The sequence below is a fragment of the Aspergillus brasiliensis genome (assembly GCF_001889945.1).
Source record: "Aspergillus brasiliensis CBS 101740 unplaced genomic scaffold ASPBRscaffold_8, whole genome shotgun sequence".
Taxonomy (NCBI): Eukaryota; Fungi; Ascomycota; class Eurotiomycetes; order Eurotiales; family Aspergillaceae; genus Aspergillus; species Aspergillus brasiliensis.
This window is the reverse complement of record NW_027137449.1, coordinates 1,224,931-1,244,873: the sequence shown is the minus strand read 5'-3', so window position 1 is coordinate 1,244,873 and position 19,943 is coordinate 1,224,931. Positions and strand designations below refer to the sequence as shown.

The 19,943-nt window shown below is 51.8% G+C and overlaps 7 protein-coding genes across 7 annotated transcripts; 5 read left to right on the top strand and 2 right to left on the bottom strand.

Annotated features, from left to right (window-relative positions):
* Window positions 1–76: 76 nt before the first annotated feature.
* Window positions 77–892, top strand: ASPBRDRAFT_56477 (uncharacterized protein; the record flags this gene model as incomplete). Its single annotated transcript, XM_067627573.1, has 1 exon — window positions 77–892. The coding sequence occupies one exon, from the start codon at window positions 77–79 to the stop codon at window positions 890–892; it is 816 nt and encodes a 271-aa protein (XP_067477955.1).
* A 257-nt stretch (window positions 893–1,149) lies between these two features.
* On the bottom strand, window positions 1,150–2,956 carry ASPBRDRAFT_31587 (lanthionine synthetase C family protein; the record flags this gene model as incomplete). Its single annotated transcript, XM_067622916.1, has 4 exons — window positions 1,150–1,970; window positions 2,030–2,070; window positions 2,113–2,668; window positions 2,761–2,956. 4 exons carry the CDS (start codon window positions 2,954–2,956, stop codon window positions 1,150–1,152), a joined length of 1,614 nt encoding a protein of 537 aa, XP_067477954.1.
* A 2,584-nt stretch (window positions 2,957–5,540) lies between these two features.
* Window positions 5,541–8,203, top strand: ASPBRDRAFT_44947 (chaperonin-containing T-complex subunit CCT7). The gene is made up of 6 exons (XM_067625298.1): window positions 5,541–5,725; window positions 5,814–5,980; window positions 6,087–6,423; window positions 6,494–6,866; window positions 6,934–7,595; window positions 7,686–8,203. Exons 1-6 carry the CDS (start codon window positions 5,680–5,682, stop codon window positions 7,796–7,798), a joined length of 1,698 nt encoding a protein of 565 aa, XP_067477953.1. The 5' UTR covers window positions 5,541–5,679; the 3' UTR covers window positions 7,799–8,203.
* Window positions 8,204–8,726: 523 nt separating this feature from the next.
* ASPBRDRAFT_31585 (uncharacterized protein) lies at window positions 8,727–10,371 on the top strand (the record flags this gene model as incomplete). Its single annotated transcript, XM_067622915.1, has 5 exons — window positions 8,727–8,830; window positions 8,956–9,118; window positions 9,192–9,240; window positions 9,297–9,683; window positions 9,737–10,371. 5 exons carry the CDS (start codon window positions 8,727–8,729, stop codon window positions 10,369–10,371), a joined length of 1,338 nt encoding a protein of 445 aa, XP_067477952.1.
* A 568-nt stretch (window positions 10,372–10,939) lies between these two features.
* ASPBRDRAFT_128230 (ribosome biogenesis TSR3 family protein) lies at window positions 10,940–12,232 on the bottom strand (the record flags this gene model as incomplete). The annotated part of the gene is made up of 3 exons (XM_067618043.1): window positions 10,940–11,694; window positions 11,764–11,900; window positions 11,976–12,232. The coding sequence occupies 3 exons, from the start codon at window positions 12,230–12,232 to the stop codon at window positions 10,940–10,942; spliced, it is 1,149 nt and encodes a 382-aa protein (XP_067477951.1).
* A 342-nt stretch (window positions 12,233–12,574) lies between these two features.
* ASPBRDRAFT_197392 (VHS domain protein) lies at window positions 12,575–15,044 on the top strand (the record flags this gene model as incomplete). Its single annotated transcript, XM_067621093.1, has 8 exons — window positions 12,575–12,641; window positions 12,739–12,826; window positions 12,899–12,974; window positions 13,072–13,365; window positions 13,425–13,697; window positions 13,763–14,144; window positions 14,202–14,749; window positions 14,844–15,044. 8 exons carry the CDS (start codon window positions 12,575–12,577, stop codon window positions 15,042–15,044), a joined length of 1,929 nt encoding a protein of 642 aa, XP_067477950.1.
* A 2,890-nt stretch (window positions 15,045–17,934) lies between these two features.
* Window positions 17,935–19,277, top strand: ASPBRDRAFT_31582 (uncharacterized protein; the record flags this gene model as incomplete). The annotated part of the gene is made up of 2 exons (XM_067622914.1): window positions 17,935–18,002; window positions 18,062–19,277. 2 exons carry the CDS (start codon window positions 17,935–17,937, stop codon window positions 19,275–19,277), a joined length of 1,284 nt encoding a protein of 427 aa, XP_067477949.1.
* Window positions 19,278–19,943: the final 666 nt, after the last annotated feature.

The following is a 19,943-nucleotide window of genomic DNA, read 5'->3' as shown; positions in this document are numbered from 1 at the left end:
CACGGCGCTTAAATGGTAAATACTGGCCATCTCTCTCCCAACTCATATCTTCTTAACTCCTTTACTGTGGGCCAGAATGGAGCCATGGCAGCGAAACATTCGCAGGATGCACCAAGTCAGCGAGGTGCTCGATCTTGACCCTCAAAAGTCCGACATGATCGCCGATTTCGTCGCGCTCATCCAGGCAATCCGCGAAGGGCTTACGCACATTGACGATGATTCCTATATACCCGATTCGCAGATCAACCTACTCTTTCTGACAAAGCTCAAGGAATGTCCTGACTGGAGTGAATGGGCATCTGCCATGCTGCGAGACAGCCGGATGTGCTCCTCCAATCCTGCGGAGCAGGTGACCTTTCAAGAGCTGGCCCAATTGGCCATAGAGCAAGAGAAGACCCGTCAGCGGCGGGGAAGAAGTGCATGGAGTGATAATCATGGTGGTGCCAAGAAGGTGTTTGCATCGTCGTCGGAGATCCCAGAAGATCCTCGCGCTCTCACTCAGGACGAAATCAACGCATTCGTTGTCAAACAGATGAACAAGGATGAGGCGTTCCGTAATCGCAGTGGAAGTGTCCGTGTCCGTGGACATACTAAGCGGCCCAGTCAGGAAGAAATCAATGACTACGTGGTTGAACAGATGCGTCGAGAGCGCGAGCAAGCCACGAGGAATCGAAGTTACAGTCAACCGATGCAGGGAGGGCCTGTTCAACGGCCGGTGCAGATGCGCTGTACCTTTTGTGGGGATAGGAACCACCAGCTTTCAAACTGCTGGCGGAGATGGAGAGTTGCCGTGGAAGCTCCAAATGGGAATTACTTGCCTAAACGTGTCGAGTATAGGACTGAGTTTCCGGGTCAACCACCCATGTACCGCACGGGATTTACCCTCTTCTAACCCGTGTGTAAGACATGATATTGATTTCTGATCGTGGTTACGATTTTACTCTCGTTTATCAGCGACTGGAGTTCAGCCATGAGCGTGGAGTTTGGGGCCGCATAGCATCATGTTTTCCTATTCTGAATATTTGGAGCAAATATCTTCTTATGTTTGAGCGATATACATGCATAATTTCCATGAATACATTATTACTGTGTCTTTACACTTTCCTCCCTGAGCTATCAATCAAGAGGTAAACTTCTCATGTTACCCTTTCATGGCAAAACTGCAGCCCGGTGGTAGGCAAGCATTGGGATCCCCAATCGCAACCCTTCAAGATCTTGGAATGTTGGGTCGGTCTTCGTAGACGAAGTATTGTTCGGCCACTTCTCCCGCAGAAGCATGCTTCGCAATCTCATCTGAACAGCCACACATGTGTCTGCCCATGCGCAGACAATCCCTGCCAGACCCTCTGTAAGCGAAAATGGGTGATCTGGCAGTCGATACATGTTAGACGTTGGCGTGACCGAGCTTTGGTACGGGGGTGTCTCCCGCGCATGCAACATGAGCGCCAGCGCTCTCGACAGGAAATAGTCACCAGTGAGTCCGGTATCCAGTACGGTTGCGCTGGTTGTCTGTTCCCTCTCCATATATCTCTCCCTGGCGGTTTGTATCTCTTCCTTATCATACTCGAAGCTGTCATGGAGAAGCAGCAATGACCATGCATTACCAGTAATGCCATGACAGATTCCACCACCTTTGGAAAGCAATCCTTCTTCCCAGACCCGTTCGCTAGCCAGACGAATTGCTATATCCCATTCTGGCTGCCAGAAGCTGGATATTAGGGGCTTGTTCCGTCTGGCACTCGCCAAAAGGGTTAAGACGCCGGGGCTACCATGGCAAATTTGGACGAGAGGTGAGGAGCGCTTGGATGAAGGGCCACGATCGGGAAGAGTCGTTGGGAGGTGACCGTTATGAGCAATGCATAACTTGCTAAGACCTGTAATGGTTTCAGCTATCAGGGGCAAGTAATTACGCGAAGCACCATCATTGAGCTCTTCAGGATCGCAGGCAAGGAGGACCGCGAGTATGCCGGCTACAAAAGCTTGTCAGCAGAGTTTATCATAGGAGTTTCCTCACACAAGCGTAACATACACATTCCATGCACCCTAGTCAGATATGTCAGAATTTCGAATCTGTTGCTCAGCATGCAAGTTGATGGCGGGAACATTACTTACGCTCCTAGGCTATACCGATCTTCATGCCAGTGCCACATTAACGGCAAAGCACCCCTCTCCCCATATTCCTTTACATAGTCATCTCTGCCTTGAAGACCACCTTTAATGATAGCATCGACAAGATCCGGAACAGACTCAAAAATGGACGTCAAAAGGCCCGTGGCCTTCTCGCCATACTGATGAGCTCGCACGCTCAGTACAACCCACAATAAACCCGCTCGGCCATACAAGACTTCGTCCGTACCCATCATCCCATCACCATGCGGTAGCATGTGGTCATTCCCGATGGCCACTTGTACGATATTTCTGAAACATTCAATATCTGCTTCGGACATGGATGCACCAGATTGGGCGGCTGCGAGAATCCGCATTAAGGGTCCCACAAGCACACTCCGAGAGCCAAAAGGCGCCACTCTTTCGGGCAAAGGTGGAATGTCCGGTCCATGTGGTATGATTTGCTCGCTTGCAAGTCTGCGAAAGTCAAGAGGAAGCCCGACTTCTTTGTTGCTGAACGCTTTGACCTGATGGTCCAGTCGAAGAAACGCAAGAGCAATCCCTGCAAGACAAGATTTATCAGATTATACTTGCCGATATGTCGATGTAGCGTATCACTCAGCCGACCAAAGATTTGGAAAGCTATACGCATACCTGGAAATCCCACGTATAAACCCGTGTTATGGGGTTTGTCCCATTCTCTCTGAGGAGGACAACCCTCCTGCAATAAAGTTGCACCACGATTCACGGCAAATTGCAGCTCCTTGAGGGTGCTTTCCAAGGTCTCTTGATTTATGTCTAGTGGAGTCAGGTGGTTCGGATAATACTGGGGTAAATCTGTGGTTGACATGCTTTCGTGGGGGCAGAACTACAGAGGGGAGGGACTATGTATGAACAATGAAAGCTAAGTTATGGAATATACAGCTCAGGAGGGATGTCCAAATCACAAAAGAATGCCGATGCTATTGTACTGATTTCGATGAAGTCGGGTCACTGGGCTGATAGCTGAAATACGAAGATGCAGAGAGGGGAGAGGCCCAAGAGGCGTGGGTGACGTCTAAATCACCTGACCTGCTATGATCTACTACATCTTGCGAACAATGACCCCAATATTCGTCCCTCTTACTGTAATATGGTCTGCTTGGATTTATTCACATGCTGCGACAATTACCGTTGATGATTTTTATGTTCTCCAAATACTCTAGAAGCTGAGAGCCCGCAGTTGCGCCACAAGGGGCTGCTCTCCTTTTGTCTCTCCTCTTGATGGCCTATCCCTTTTTGAGCCATACTTACTGTCAGGTATTTAGACAACCAGATTGGGCGCATGGTATGCTTTTGGACAACAATTGCTGCAAGAAGTGGTGCCAAGTACGATAATTCATCGGTGCCATGTTTCTTCCGGCTCTAGCTGGATGTAAGTCCTACTCTTTAGCCCCTTGTCTTCTCCACTAGTGAGGTGCATCGATAGTTGTCCGGATATTCGCCAGGAAGCATATCCCAGGACAGCCATCGTTGCCTGTCAGATTCCTCCCAAGTCTGGAAGGTGCTTTTTTGCTGCCCTCCTAAAACTTGCCAGTCACTGATAGTTCAGTCATGGTCAGGGTTTTAATCAATAGTTGGGCCCAGAAATGTCTCTCAGGCAAATCAAGTTGTCTAGTTAGAAGCCTATTGGGGATCGAACGCATCAGTTGGCTCGGTCAACGGAGACTCGAAGGAACTGACAAGCTCCGGCGACAATCAACGATCAATCAGATGTATCGATTAGGGGTCCCGAGTTATGAACTAGACATTATCGTCATGTAGTTCCTGAGAGCGATGCCCGCACAGCGATCTCCTCATTAGCATGGCTCCACAATATACAAAAGGCTTATGGGAAAACGAATTCGCCAGGCAAGTCTTCTGTGCCCACTTCAGCCCGGAGAACTCCATGCCCAAAGCAGGTACGCTACAGATTAAAGGCACCTATTATTCGGGACTAGAACAAGAATGCCTATCTATATCTCGCAGATGGGCGTTTTGTGTCACATTCATTATATCGAATTTCTACGCAACACATGGACCTAAAATCACTGGCAGTAATCACCAGCATATGGGCTAAACCGGTCATAGGTCCGTCTTCCTTCCTTTTGAAGTCCTATCTATAGGTACTCCACTTTTTACCAAGACCTGTGCCATTTCCACTCCCTCCCCTGTTTAGCGGTTGTAGCTCCTGCTGAACACTTTGCGACGCTTCTCAAGGCACTATTTACTGCGTATATTATTGGCTTGGATAATTGGGTCGATCGGCAAGCTATTCTCAATTTACGGTCTGAATGTGGTCTAGATGATCGACTTCAGCTGTGGCCGCTCCAGCTGAGCCAGCCTGGGTAATCTCGGTTATGCATTGCTTTCCTGTGCTCGGGACGCCGACGTTACGCCTCTTCCACGTCTTGCCAGAACGTGAATTGAAACACATGGCTAGAAATTTACCCCATACCTACTCAATTCTGGCTTCTGTTGGTGGCGATGTGTTATTGAGGGGAGTCTGTGCTAGAGGTTTACCACCCTTGGAGCCTTCGAACGTGAGGTAGGGAGGCGGCAAAGACCACACCCATTGTTATTGAATATGATCAGTCCAGCACTTATGACATCTTGCATGGCACACTTTGCTATATATTCAGCTGTGTTTCTACACATTTATGCTTCTTCAAGACCACCATCCTTAGTGTGGAGACTTTAGAAGAGAGTTGGTCTCTTAATTACCATCACGGTAGATGTAATACTACGTGAGGTTCGAGGAGACATGTGAGAGAACCATCGATGTGAATTGCGGGTTATCAGTCACAGTATACTCGAGATACTGTATCATTGATTGTTAAGAATAACAGTAGGGTGTGCTAGTGTAGTAGATTTCATGATGGAGTCCTTGAGCATAGAGGTGTAGGATATTTCTCTCAATACTGGAACCCACCACTCTTAGTATTGTAATATATATATAATAGGAGTAGTGATATCTAAGCGACTACCCGGAAACCATGATGTAGTTCAAATTATCTTGATAGAACCCCTTTAGTGTCCTTATTCTAATATCCTGCTGATCCCCAGTAATTCCTCCAAGAGACCACGAATTATTCAAGCATCATTCGAGTGATACTGGAATCTGGTGGGGTTCATATGATTAGAACAAGAGGAACGGTTCAGGGATAACTATGGTGGACAAAGTGACAACAGCTGATAACATTTGTCCACAAATAACAATAACTCAAGAATTTGAGACGTCCCAACTTGTGTATGAGAAGGAGTAGCTTCGATCGGATCATATTATAAGACATTCTTAATGCCTAGGAAGTTCAGTTGAGGGGGTAAAAGAGCAGCAAATAGGGCTGCGGGGCGCGGCATGATTGGTCACCGCCTCCAGCACTGGAGAGTTTCGATCCCAAAGAAGCTCGGGGAAATTTTGGTCGAGCAGCGATATCGAACCCCCGACCAGCTAGGACATTCAGGGCCACGATCTCATCTTTCTTTAGCCCCTTGTCCGTTGGCTCACAAATTCCATTTTCCTCCGGTGTCTTTCCCTGAAATAATCTCGTCAAAATGGCCTTCGCTGGCCAAGCACCCACAATTATCGTGCTCAAGGAGGGTCCGTCAACCCGCCCGCATCTGTCGTGCATCTGTGTGTCATCGCTGAGAGACAATGCTGACTTTTTGATTGCTTTCTTTCGCTTCAGGCACCGATACCTCCCAGGGCAAGGGCCAGATCATCTCCAACATCAATGCCTGTGTTGCCGTGCAATCCACGATCAAGAGCACTCTCGGTCCTTATGGAGGGGACCTGTTGATGGTGGACGGCAACGGTAGGCAGACCATCACCAACGATGGAGCTACCGTAATGAAGGTGCGTCTCTAACACTCTCTTGTATCATGGTTTCGGGCATCTCTAGGTTCTATTACTTCTATCCTGTCCATCTCATGAGCTTACTTGTTCTTCTTTTCTGGTTTAGCTTCTCGATATCGTCCACCCCGCCGCCCGCATTCTCACGGACATTGCCCGCTCTCAAGATGCTGAGGTGGGCGACGGAACAACGTCGGTCGTCGTCCTCGCCGGTGAAATACTGAAGGAAGTCCGCGAACTTGTCGAGCAGGGTGTCAGTTCACAGACGATCGTCAAGGGTCTACGGAGGGGAAGTGCGATGGCCGTCAACAAGATTAAGGAGATCGCCGTGGACGTGATTGAGTCTGCGGGAAGCGAGGAAAAGAAGGTTGAGACGCTACGTCGTCTGGCTGGAACGGCGATGAACAGCAAGCTGATCAAGCGGAACTCGGACTTCTTCACTAAGAGTAAGGGGTTTCCCCCCTTTCCATGGAGGTTGTGTTGTTCTTGGGAACAGATGCTGACTAAATACCTTAGTGGTTGTGGATGCCGTGCTGTCGCTCGACCAGGACGACCTTAACGAGAAGCTGATCGGTGTGAAGCGGGTTACTGGTGGTGGTCTCCAGGAGTCCCTGTTTGTGAACGGTGTCGCCTTCAAGAAGACCTTCTCGTACGCCGGTTTCGAGCAACAGCCCAAGTACTTCAAGGACCCGAAGATTGTCTGCCTGAACGTCGAGCTGGAGTTGAAGAGCGAAAAGGACAACGCTGAGGTGCGCGTCGAGCATGTGTCGGAGTACCAGGCCATCGTCGATGCCGAGTGGCAGATCATCTACAACAAGCTTGAGGCTATCTACAAGACCGGCGCCAAGGTTGTTCTTAGCAAGCTTCCTATTGGTGATTTGGCTACGCAGTATGCTATCCCGCACCGTTTCCCGGCAATTGGTTTACATGCTTACTTTTGTTCTCTTCGACTACAGATACTTTGCGGACCGGGACATCTTCTGCGCTGGTCGCGTTGCGGCCGATGATATGGATCGGGTCTGCCAGGCGACCGGGGCGGCTACCCAGTCGACCTGCAGCGACATCCAGGAACGCCACCTGGGTACCTGCGGTCTGTTCGAGGAGCGCCAGATCGGTGGTGAGCGTTACAACCTCTTCTCCGAGTGCCCCAAGGCCAAGACCTGCACCCTTGTCCTGCGTGGTGGAGCGGAGCAGTTCATCGCCGAGGTCGAGCGCAGTCTGCACGATGCCATCATGATCGTCAAGCGTGCTCTCCGCCACACGACCATTGTCGCGGGTGGTGGTGCTACCGAGATGGAACTGTCCAGCTTCATGCACGGCTTTGCGGACCGCAACGTGCCCCACAAGCAACAGGCGGTCGTCAAGGCGTTCGCCAAGGCTCTGGAGGTGATTCCCCGCCAGCTGTGCGATAACGCGGGTTTCGATGCGACGGACATTCTGAACCGGCTGCGGGTGGAGCACCGCAAGGGCAACGTCTGGGCGGGTGTGGACTTTGATCACGAGGGCGTCCGGGACAACATGGCAGCTTTCGTGTGGGAGCCCAGCCTGGTGAAGGTGAACGCCATTCAGGCAGCAGTGGAGGCTGCATGCTTGATCTTGAGTGTGGACGAGACTATCAGTGAGTACCCCTGGTGATATAGTATCTCCCCTAAACCCCATAGTATCATAGAGGCTGACTGGTGGTGTTTTTCTTCTTTCCCCATCACAGAGAACGAAGAGTCGGCCCAAGCTCAGGCCCCAACACGAGGCCTGCCGCCGGGTGCTGCCCAGCGGGCGCTTGGAGGAGGCCGCGGACGTGGCATGCCCCGACGCGGACGGTAAATGTCGGAAGACGAAGGATGAATTGGGATAGGTTGAAGGAAGGAAGCAGAGGTACAAATAGTACATTAAAGCAGTCAGCAAATTCTCAAACATCCCATATAAGGGGGGAAACTTTGTGTGTTTATAATCAGTGCCTTGGGTGTCATTCTACTACGTATGGACTAGACTAGACTATTCATTCTTCGGTGTAGCAGGTGTTGGCCAGTCACGTGCAACAAGCTAAGACAAGCAGCAATTCTGCATGAAGCAGAAAATCTAGACGATGAACGATGGGGAATTTTCTGGATGGAATTTCTGGGCCCAAGGGGGTGGATAGGCAAGTCCGTGCTACTTAAGGTGGATCGGAATGAAGGAATTGGCTGGCTGTCTAAGATTGGGCATGTTCGCTTTTTTTTTTTTGCTTAACTATGGGAAGGGAAGCAGGGAAGGGAGAGCAAGAGAGAAAAAGGGATCGGAGAGGCCGAGGCATGCTTTGTTTTTCTGCACCGGAGGGACCGAGTGGATGGACGTGCGTCGTGCAGGGAGACCATTAGTTGGATAGTATTAATTTAGTCGTGCTTTTCCTCGAGAAGTAAGAATCGCCCATTAGTTTCCCAGTGATTTGGGTCCTGGTTGAGTTGAAGTAATTAATTATAAACTAACTACTTATTGCTGTAGTATCCATTCAATATTCTTTCCCTTCTCCCCGGTCCGGAACCCAAATCGGCGCGATCCGCTCCACTGGCTGCAGCAACAATCTGCCATCGGCCATCTGACTGACGCCTGCGCCTTTTCTTGTTCCTCCTTCATCCTTACACCCCCCAAATCCCTCGTTCACCTCTTATTTGTCTGATTCCTGCCGGCTTGCATTCCCATCCTCACATCGATCCCTTTTTCTGGTCGCACCTGATCTCTTTCATTTCCCCCTCTCCCTCTTTTTTGTCAGACCATGTCCTACTATCCACCTTACTCGGGCCCGCCCGGGTACCCTCCGCAGCAATATTCCTATCCTCCGCAACAGAGCTATGGCTCCCCGCCCCAATATCAGCAGCCGTGAGATCTCCTTGCTTGCTCCCCTCGTGAGATTCTGTTCTCCATAGACTCATTCCCTCTTCGGCTATCATCGAAATCATCAAAAACAGCTACTTCCAGACGTCGCGCTGACGTAGCTTTGGCAGACAGATGAATTCTCACCACTCTCACCACCACTCGTCCTACGGGGGCGGTGGTTACCCCGGTCAGGCTTATCGCCAACAACAACCTCCCAGCGGCCCATACCAATACAGTCAGCCTTCTCCTCAGCCGTACCAAGGATCGCAACCCCCTCAGAACGGATACAATGTATGTCTTGCATGATGCATCGCACGTTCTGCATGCTGGTGGGTATGGGTGGTAGCTGACGTCGCTTCTCTAGGGTGGCTATTCTGCTCCCAGCCAAGGCCCGATGTATGGGGGCCGTCCAGGTATGTCGCTGCGATAATTTGATCAAGCTTCGATCCCAACTGACGCCTCTCTCAAGGCATCGCCGATGTCTACCACAACTCCTACAGCCAAGGCAATCACAACGCTCCTGCTCCTCCTCCCAGCGACCCCGTCAGCTTCGGCCAAGGCGCGCCGCAGGGCTACAACTTCCAGTACTCGCGCTGCACGGGAAAGAGAAAGGCGTTGTTGATCGGTATCAACTACTTCAACCAGAAGGGCCAGCTGCGCGGATGTATCAACGATGTCAAGAACATGTCTACCTACCTGAACCAGAACTTTGGTTACGCTCGCGAAGACATGGTCCTCCTGACGGATGATCAACAAAACCCCATGAGTCAACCCACTAAGGCTAACATTCTTCGGGCCATGCACTGGCTCGTCAAGGACGCCCAGCCGAACGATTCGCTCTTCTTCCACTACTCCGGTATGTCGGAACTATATTCCCGATTTGCTGGACTGGTTTCTAACCAATAGCAGGACACGGTGGACAGACACCTGACCTCGACGGTGACGAAGATGACGGATACGACGAAGTTATCTACCCGGTCGATTTCCGGGCTGCGGGCCACATTGTCGACGACGAGATGCACCGGATCATGGTCAAACCGCTGCAGCCGGGTGTCCGACTGACGGCTATCTTCGATTCCTGCCACTCAGGTTCCGCACTCGACCTGCCCTACATCTACTCGACCCAGGGTATCCTCAAGGAGCCCAACTTGGCCAAGGAGGCAGGTCAGGGCCTGCTGGGTGTGGTGTCGGCTTACGCGCGTGGCGACATGAGCAGCATGATGTCGACGGCCGTTGGGTTCTTCAAGAAGGCGACCAAGGGCGACGAGGCGTACGAGCGCACCATCCAGACCAAGACCAGTCCCGCCGACGTGATCATGTGGTCTGGCAGCAAGGACGACCAGACCAGCCAGGACGCACAGATCGCCGGCCAAGCCACAGGCGCCATGTCCTGGGCCTTTATCAGCGCGCTTCGCAAAAACCCGCAGCAGAGTTACGTGCAGCTGCTGAACAGCATCCGAGATGAGTTGTCCGCCAAGTATACGCAGAAGCCGCAGCTGAGCTGCAGCCATCCTTTGGGTAAGCAGTCGCCTGTCGCTTCGTGAAATGATTGGGAAGATGGATTATTCTGACGGAACCTTTAGATGTGAATCTGCTCTATGTTATGTAAATAGTTGCTTTTTAATTTGTGGGTTGCTTGTGGGGGGTAGTTATTCTTCTTGATTCGCAACGGGGCAAAACGGGTTCAGTCAATTTATTTGTTCTTTGCTTTCTTCCCTTTCCTCTTGCCCCCTTCCCGCTGGCTAAGCATGTTGATGGTTTATGATCGCCTTGAGTATGTCTGAGATGCCCCGTTATGCTTTGCATGCATTGTATGTGACCAGGAAAGGGGGGAGCAAGGCAACGGACGGAATGAGGTTGGCTTTCATCGTTCATATTGAGGAAATAAGATAAGACCGATAAATCCATATCAATCAATCAACCGATAAATTCAATCCATGCTAAACCTCATCACGGTATCATTTCATTATAATCGTGCCTACTGGTTATACGTACCCATGAGATGCATACTCATATCATAACTTTTATAACATCCAAACCCAACCCCAACCCAATCCATGTCCAGTCCAATCCGAACAAGAATAATGAAGAAGGATTCGCCCCATCCCTACACTACCACCTCTTAGGCGCATCCACCACCGTCCTCGAAAAAGACGCACTAAACGTCTCCTTCTCCTTCTTCTTCTGCGCCGCAATAATCCCCGTCCGATCCGTCACCGGCGTCGCATTGATGATACTATCAAACGCCTCATCTTCACTTCCCTCTGCGGACCCGGACTCGGCATCCGAATCCTCCAACGGCCTCGGCTTCGACCCTCCTTCTTCTACCTCCGGCCTCGCGATCTTCTCCGGCTGCGGCTTATCCAAGGCTGAAGGGTTTTGAAACGCCTTTGAGTTCAGAATCTTGGCGCGGATAGCTGCCATTTGTTCCTCTTCTTCGGAGTCGTCTGATATCGCGAATGGGTCTTTATCTTCCTCCTCCTCTTCCTCTTCTTCCTCATTGTTATCCTTGTCTGAGCCCGAACCACCCTCATCATCAGAATCCGACTCCGCTCTCCGATTCGTATTCCCCACTGTCCAGATATCTGCGCCGCCCGCGGCCCGACTCTCCTCGTATTCGCGCTCGATCTTGGCGAGCCATTCCTCTTCGGTGCGCTTGACTTCGTCTTCGTCGGCGCAGGCGGCGTACCGCTTGAGTAGTTTTCCGTTGATTTCTAGGAAGGCTTCACCGTAGCGGAAGTGTTTGAGGACTTCGCGGGCCCATTCTTCGTGGCCGCAGATGCAGAAACAGGCGGCGAGGGCTTCGACGCAGTTTAGTCGCCAGGGTTTACCGTAGTTGACTGTGTTGGCGGCGATGAGGTAGGGTACTATTCATCCAAAGATGATTTGTTTAGTATAGTTGGTGATTTAAGGGTTGTAAGGGGTTGAGGGCTTACAGAGTCGTTCGCATTTCCCTCCGATACGCGACCAGGGAACTTCCTTGACTCGCACCCAGGAACATTCTACTACTGCGGCGCCGAATTGTTCGAGGAGGTCCTTGTCAGCGGGGGAGATGACCTTCTTTGCGTTGGGGCTATACAGATGTGATATCGATGTTAGCGATCGGGGGTCTCTCTTGTGTAGAGTGGGATGGTTTGAAGGAACGTACGAGACAATGACACCCGGGAATCGTTGACCGATCTGCAGCTCGCGCATCAAACCAAAGTGCATCAATCTCTTTCCGGAACAGCGCTTGGGGTCACAGTGACCCATATCCCAGCAGGCGGCCTTGAAGGCAGGTCTGGAGGGGCGGTCGGCATCATCGGCGTCAGGGTCGGCGGGATCGCGGCGGGGAGGAGGACGGGGGCGGTTGGAGGAGAATTTCTTGCCTCCTCGAGCGAAGTTGTCTTTTTTGTGACGGACCATGATGACTATATGTTAGTCGTGATTGTTGTTTTGTGTTGACAGTGGGGAAGGAGATTGAAGAACTGCGGAAAATTAAAAAAGAAAGGTTGAAGATGACGGCGGGCGCCACACGTGGAAAACGAACTAAAGCCAGCCGGAGTCGGGCAAGTAAACCAGTTAACTCATCTCGAGCTACTAACGCATCCCCTCTCTATCTGTCTGTCTCTCCCTCTCCGGTTCTTTCCCCTCACTCCGCCCTGAGTCGTCCTGTTCGACTGACTCCCTCTGTCAATTGTACTTCATTTCTTCTTTCTCCCTCTTATCATCTATTCCGCCGTCACCCTGGAGGCCGCTTCAGCACGCATGGCAGCGAGGGACCGTTTCGGTGCCTACGCTGAGCCGGGCTTAACACCGCTGCAACGGGCTATTCGTACGTCACCCCTGTTCTTGTCCCTCTTAAAAGCCACGCACTCCCATACGGGTTAATTTACTTCTTTTGAATAGCTAAATAATTACTATTCCTGCAGGAAATGCTTGCGACTTGTCGCATTATGAACCCAACCTCGCCCTGAACCTTGAAGTGGCCGATCTGATCAACTCCAAGAAGGGCAATGCGTGAGTTGCTACTACTGTGTCGCGTCCACCGACCGCGCCGTCAACTAACCACACAACCACCAACTTTTTTAGACCTCGTGAAGCTGCCCTCGAAATCGTTCATTTAATCAACTCGCGGAATCAGAATGTGGCGTTACTAGCATTGGCGGTAGGCTTTTTCTGTCCAGACCAACCACATAATGGAGCTTACATGTGCCTGAATGCGGGGCTAACATTCCACCTGCGAATCTCGTCAACCTTTTTAGCTCCTCGACATCTGCGTCAAAAATTGCGGTTACCCCTTTCACCTTCAAATCAGCACGAAAGAGTTTCTGAATGAGCTGGTTCGTCGATTCCCCGAGCGTCCGCAGCTACGGCCGACTCGGGTGCAACATCGCATCCTCGAGTCCATTGAGGAGTGGAGACAGACTATCTGCCAGACGTCGCGGTATAAGGAGGATCTAGGCCACATTCGTGATATGCATCGGCTATTACTTTACAAGGGCTATGTGTTTCCGGAAATTCGTCATGAGGATGCGGCGGTCTTGAACCCGAGTGATGTGCGTGATCCCGCCCCCCACCGGTTCTATGGAAAGTTGCTGACCATGGTCTTCAATAGAACCTGCGTTCCGCGGAGGAGATGGAGGAGGAAGAGAAAGAGGCCCAGTCGGCTAAATTGCAGGAGCTGATCCGTAGGGGCACACCTGCGGATCTGCAGGAGGCTAATCGTCTGATGAAGGTCATGGCCGGTTACGATAACAGACACAAGACTGATTACCGGGCCAAGGCGGCTGAAGAGGTCGCCAAGGTGCAACAGAAGGCGAAGATCTTGGAGGAAATGCTACAGAGTCACCAGCCTGGCGACCCGGTCGCAGAGGGTGATGTGTTTGAGGTAAGCCTGGGGGGTGTTGCGCGCTGTGTCTCGTTTGAACTACCAGCTGACTGTCGGTTGGCTAGGAATTGGCTGGGGCGCTGCAGAGTGCCCATCCCAAGATCCAGAAGATGTGCGAAGAGGAGTCGGATGATCCGGAGGCGGTTCACAAGTTGCTCGAGATCAATGACAGCATACACCGGACCATTGAGCGGTACAAGCTCGTCAAGAAGGGCGACTGGGAAGCGGCAACACGGATCCCCAAGGGCACACTGGGCACGACGACAGGCGTAGCGAAGAACGCGAACAACCAGCTGTCGCTTATCGACTTCGACCCGGAACCGCCTGCCAGTGCAAACGGCAACGGTGCGCCGGCCGCGACCGGGGGTAGTTCATTGGAGAATGACTTGCTGGGGCTGTCAATAGACGAGCCCGCTCCGGCTGTGGGTGGCATTTCGTTAGGACCAGGTAGGAGGCATCTGCTGCTGACCAGAAATGAGTTGAATGCGCTAATGCTCGTGCTAGCGATTACGGCCACTGCTACACCACCGATGCCGCAGGCTCCTGCTGGATTCAAGCCGAACTACGACATCTTGTCCTCACTGGGTAGCAGTTCATCTCAACCGCCATCGCAGTCAGCCACTCCAGTGCCAGGTGCACGACCCCAGAGCATCGTCGCGACGCCCACTCCCCCACCCGCTGTCGACCCATTCGCTTCGCTGGTCTCCGCCAGTCCTCGACATGCCAGTCCCCTCCCGTCCGGAGGATCTGCAGCAGGTCATGCAGCCCCTGGGGGGTCCCTGCTCGATCTGGCAGGAAGCGGACCGACGCAACCGGTTGGCAGCGGCGGCAAGGCGGCCGAGGAGGACGAATGGAACTTTGCATCGTCGCTGCCGGAGAGCAACGCGCTACCGAGCACCAACCGGCTCTCGGTTTTGAATTCGGCACTCCGAATTGAATTTGTGGCGCGGCGACACCCCCAACAGTCGCAGCAAATCCATGTGGTGGCCCTGTTTTCAAACGGCACGAGCCAGCCACTGAACGAACTACACTTCCAGGTGGCTGTGGAGAAGGTGAGTCTTAAAGTTCTGCCCTTTTTTCTTGACCCTCAGACAGGGCACAGAAACCCACGAACAGAAGAGGGAAAAGAAGCTAAACAATCAACAGGCGTACACGTTGCAACTCCGCCCGCAGTCCGGGCGGGACATTGGACCGCTGCAGACGAACGGGGTGCAGCAGGAGATGCTCATCTCCGGGGTCGCGGGGGGCAAGGGCAACTCGATCAAGATGCGGTTCCGAGTGTCGTACCGAGTGGGCAGTGAGCACAAGGAGGAGCAGGGGATGGTGCCGTCGTTGGGTATAGCCTGATTTGATGACTTTTTTTTACTACTTACACTTTTTGTCGGACAGGATTTAGTTCTCCCTCCTTTCATTTTATCTTTCTCTCATCCCCACACCTCCTCCTTTTTCTTCTCCTTCCATGATGTTTGATGGGGGAGGGGATTTGTTTGAAAGTGTGATTGATAGCTTCTCTTGCTAGCTAGCCCTGCATAGTTGCCCCTTGTGTGGATGATTTAGTTTTTTCTTTCTTTCTTTATTATTCCGTGTATACCAACTCAAGCAAGTTTGACAGCCCGCCTCCAACCTACACCAATCTCTTCCTCAGTTAGGTAGTTAGTAGTAAGTACTAACTGGTTAACTAGCTACTAATCAAGTAAATCGAACAAAACAGAAAGCAAAAGAACAAGCAAAAGACAAACTAATTGTCCCTGTATTGTAACAAATCAATCATCCCAACCATGATCATCAAGAATCCATCCATCCATCCATCTTTCCATCTACTTGATTAAGCTAGCAATGAATGCATCCACCCAGTTCCCCCTCGCCCGACCGGACTCACGGACCCAAGCTTGCACCAAGCACAAACGAACGCCGCCTCCCTCTAGACCCAGCCCCGACTTTCCACCACATGCCCTACCTACTCTCCCTCCCCTCTTAACCTAGGTACTGGGTTTCCCATCACCCTGGTCCCCGCCGCCCGGCACGCCCCCCTCGCCAGCCACACGAGGTAAAGCCAAGCATCTACCAGGGGGGACTAACTAGCTAGCATAACATCATAATCACTGCGAGCGAGTCAGTTGGGTTTTCCCCGGGGGGTGTTGTACCATGTTCTGGGTATTGGATACTGGGTACTGGGTAGGTACGGTATGTGGGGTTGCCTCTCTCTCTCTTTTTCTTTATTTCTCGTGGCAAATATGGGAAAAGGGGGGAGGCGAAGGGGGAGGGGGGCGTAGAGGGAGATAGCTATACTGTAACTATGAGGTGGGATGGTGAATGGGATAGAGGGGACGGCGGTAGAAGCCGATAAGGGAACTAGAACTAGAACAGGAAAGGGGAAAGGGGAAGGGGAAGAAATAGAGAAGTCCGAAAGCCTAGATGTATAGAATAGACTATAGATGCAAGGTCTTTCGTCTGTCTGTCTGCTGTCTGTCTGTCTGTGGCTGCTGTGCCGAAATGGGAAAGTAGACGAGCAAAGAGTATACCCAGATAAATAACTAGGTACTAAGATGGGCAGCTGGAGAGAGAGAGGAATTCGTTCCTGGGGTTTGGGTAGGTGGCGTGGCGGTGGCGGTGGTTATCCCAAGGTTGATTCCGTGGGTTGAGGGGGACTGTGTGAGTGGTTTGGTCTGTATGTGGGAGGCGATTAGATATCAATGGCAGTCAGGTAACTTGCTTTTAGGCAATAATGCCTCTGTTATTGTTGCTGTTGTTTGTTGCTAAGCGAGGTTCTTGGTAATTGTCTTCAATATGAGTCTTCATCTAATCTCGTTGCTGTTAGGATCTTTACTTCAATGTATCCAATAATGAAACGAGATCTGGCTTATCCAAACAGACAAGGTAGAGGAATTCCCAGATTCGGTATGCGTCAGGACGATGAAGATCCACTTCTCACATATGCTTGTCTACTGCTGATCTCGCAGTTAATCGGTGAAAAGGCCCTGGATACTCTGTAGCCTGTAGATAGGGAGCTATCTAGTGGTTAGACTTGAAGATCTGGCAGGTGGAGGCAGATGGGAAGATCAGCGGTGGAGGAAACGAGAAAAAAAACAGGACGATCTGAAAGGTTACGAGAGTTACGGGGCCAAACAACTCCCCGAGGTTCCTACAGTAGCGCGTACGCCCGGATTACGGACGAAAACCCGCGCATCTGTCATCCTACCCGATACGGTAATGATTAGCTGTTGCAGCCAATCACACTGTGAGATCGGACCTGGCCGATCTCTGTACTAGATTAGGCTGTTTCGGGTGGTACTAGTAAGATTCGGGTACGGTATAGATAGTTACTGGCAGGTACTGTCTGGCTGGGCAGATACTGGCGAAGATACCTGCGGGCGACTTCATCCTGTCAAGATCGATCGTATTCCGCCATCACGAGGATCGGCCTGAGCTGCGCTTTCTCCGCTTTGTGGGTAGCTTCTTCCCCTCAATCTTGTCGCTTCTCTCCGCTCTCCTCGCTACGTGACTCGCTGCTCCTCTTCGGCTCATCTCATCTTCTTGTTTCCTCGTCTGCTTATCTTTATTCGCTTCCTTCTTCCATCTAGTTACTACTTAGTACTATTGCCCGCCTCTACTCTTTCCGTCTCTATGGTTTCATCTGGAAAATGGTTCCGGTTCGCTCCTAGTCCTCCCCCCTGCTAGTTCACCCACCACAGACTTCCGCTCTTCCATGGGATCCAATCCGGCCTCCCATGTCTGAAACCCGGCTCTGCAAGAACCTTGCGCTGTCGCTCGTTCCATGGTTCATCCGGATGCTGACTTTTGGTCGGCCCTTGTTTCGGCCACCCAGACTTGCCCCGGCGCTGGATGTCTCGTCTAGACTCGGCCCTTGGCTGGCTGGCTGAGCTGTTGTGACCTGACAGCTAAACTTCGCTGCTTGAACCACTGCCAGTGTCAACTCTACTGACGGTCTGCACACTCTTGGATGGGCCCCTCCTTGGCTGCCCGTTATTCCAACAGCTTGCCATTTTATTTAACTTCAACCCCCCCGTCTTTTCTGTTCCCCCCTTCTATTATTGTTTTCTTGTGTACAAGCGCGTGGTGAAACTATTTCCCCTCCTACCTCTAAACTACTTGTCGACCTTGCAGTCGTCTCTGCTTAAGTCTCACTGCTTACGCACGCCGCGCCACATATACCTTCCCACTGCCTTTACTGCCACACTGCTTTCCCCCATTTCCGTTCGCTACTCTCACTCTCACGATGGGTTCTCCCGCCCTCGATGTTGACGTCTGCCCCAACCCCCGGACAAAGGAGGAGAACCAGGAACGGTAGGCTATCTATTTGGACACTTTTTTCTCTGCCTGCAACCCCGCTGATGAGAAAACAGTGCCTTCATAGCCGCCTCCCGCCGTAAAGACCGCAGCTTAGATGCTCGCGTGGAATCGGCCAACCGGGCTTCTAGCCTGCACAAGCAGCGGACCGGCAAGGCTCTCCTCATCAGCCGGGAAATCGTTGAACGAGAGGCCATGTACGAAGAGGTCGATGACCGCTACCAAGAGAAAATAAACCGTATGCTGCACGCTCAGTCGATGCAGCTGCAGAACGAGTTCAACCGCAATCTCATGGCTGCTTTTGCAAATCGCCCCAGCGCTCTACACCAGCGTCGGGCCAGCTCCCATCTCAACCCACGGGCGTCTCTCAACGGCATCCGCAAAATGAGTCTGGACTTGTCTGGGCTTCGTGCCTCTGTCTCCGAGGGCATGAACACTGGACCGATGACCAGCCCGTTGGGACCCCACCAGGGTAGCTATGTGCTCTCCCCCACATACGACGGAAATGCCCAGTCGCCGTCGTATCCCAGCGTCGTCCCCGCGTCGTCGGGCCAACTACCATCCTACCTCACCCAGACCGCCGGCGGACCCACCTGGCCGGCGCAGCTGAACGGGCCGCAGCCCATACGATCGCCCTGGACAGGAGGGTTCGTGTCGCCGTCGCAGCAGATCCCGGCCACCACGATGGGCGAGATGGGCGCCATGCCGGTCCGTCAGTTCCGGGATCGCATGGGTTCGGCGCCGGTCATCCCTGTTCACACGATGCCTTCTCCTTTGCTTGCAACTCCCGCAGCATCTAGTGCTACGGTGCCTCCCACAACAACAGCAACAACAACAACAACAACATCATCATCATCCTCATCCTCATCGGCGTCGGCGACTCGAGCGGCCCACCCGATGTACCAGCACACTCGAGTCCGGTCGGAGCCTGGTCAAGCTTTGCGGACGCAAAGCCTGGCTAATCTGTCTCAGTTCAACTCCCCGCCAGGCATGCCGATGGATTCCACGGAGCCAGTGCCGACGCCAGATTTGTGTCCGACCCCTAGCACACCGCAGTCCCCCACATCGACGGGCCAGGACCCGGGTCTCTGGGGGCTAGATCTGAACAAGGAGGAGGGGGTGATGGGATACGCACAGGAACACCATATGGATCCTGATTATGAAGATTTCAGCCGGTTCGCATTTGGGCTTGGCAGCGGTAGCCAGCTGCCGGAATCAGAAACGGCGTTTGATGAATTTTTTGCCATTGAGGATTTCCCCGTTAGTGCATGAGTACCCTATACGTTGAGTGATTACTTTTTTTTTGCTCTAAACCATGTTTCAGTGATGGATTTCTATTCTTGTTGTGTATTTGTTATTGTTGCTACTAGTTTATTTTGGGTGGGACCTTGCTGGCTTGGTTGGTGTCGTGTGTACGAGGGGAGACAATACCCGGAGAGCGGCGTTGACCAGGTGATCCATAGCGAATGCTATACCTTACTTAACTTTTTTATCACTTCTTTCCGTAGCTAAGTTCGAGAGAGCTTTGTAACTCCTTTCCTTTACCCCAACAAACAAACTCAGGGCGAGTGGAGCCCCCCATCGTCCTGAACTAGACCGGGGTGAAGCTCACCAAGCTCCAGGGAAACTCACCAGCTGTGCGAGTGGAGATGAGGTTACATTTCCGCAAACAGCGACAACACACGCATGCATCGATCCTTAGCAAGAGGACCGACCCGTTCAAAAACTTCTAGATTATTAGTGGAATGAAAAGAAGAAAAATTTTTTCTTCTTTTTGAATCAGGGAAAAAGAAAAAAGGAAAAAGAAAAATTCCCGCGGGATTTTTATCATGCAGCGGCTGCATCATAATGAGCTTAATGGGATACGAGTTACATACTACATATCCAAAGGAAAAGAAAAGAAAAAAAAAAAAAAAAAAAAAAAAAAGGATACTCAAA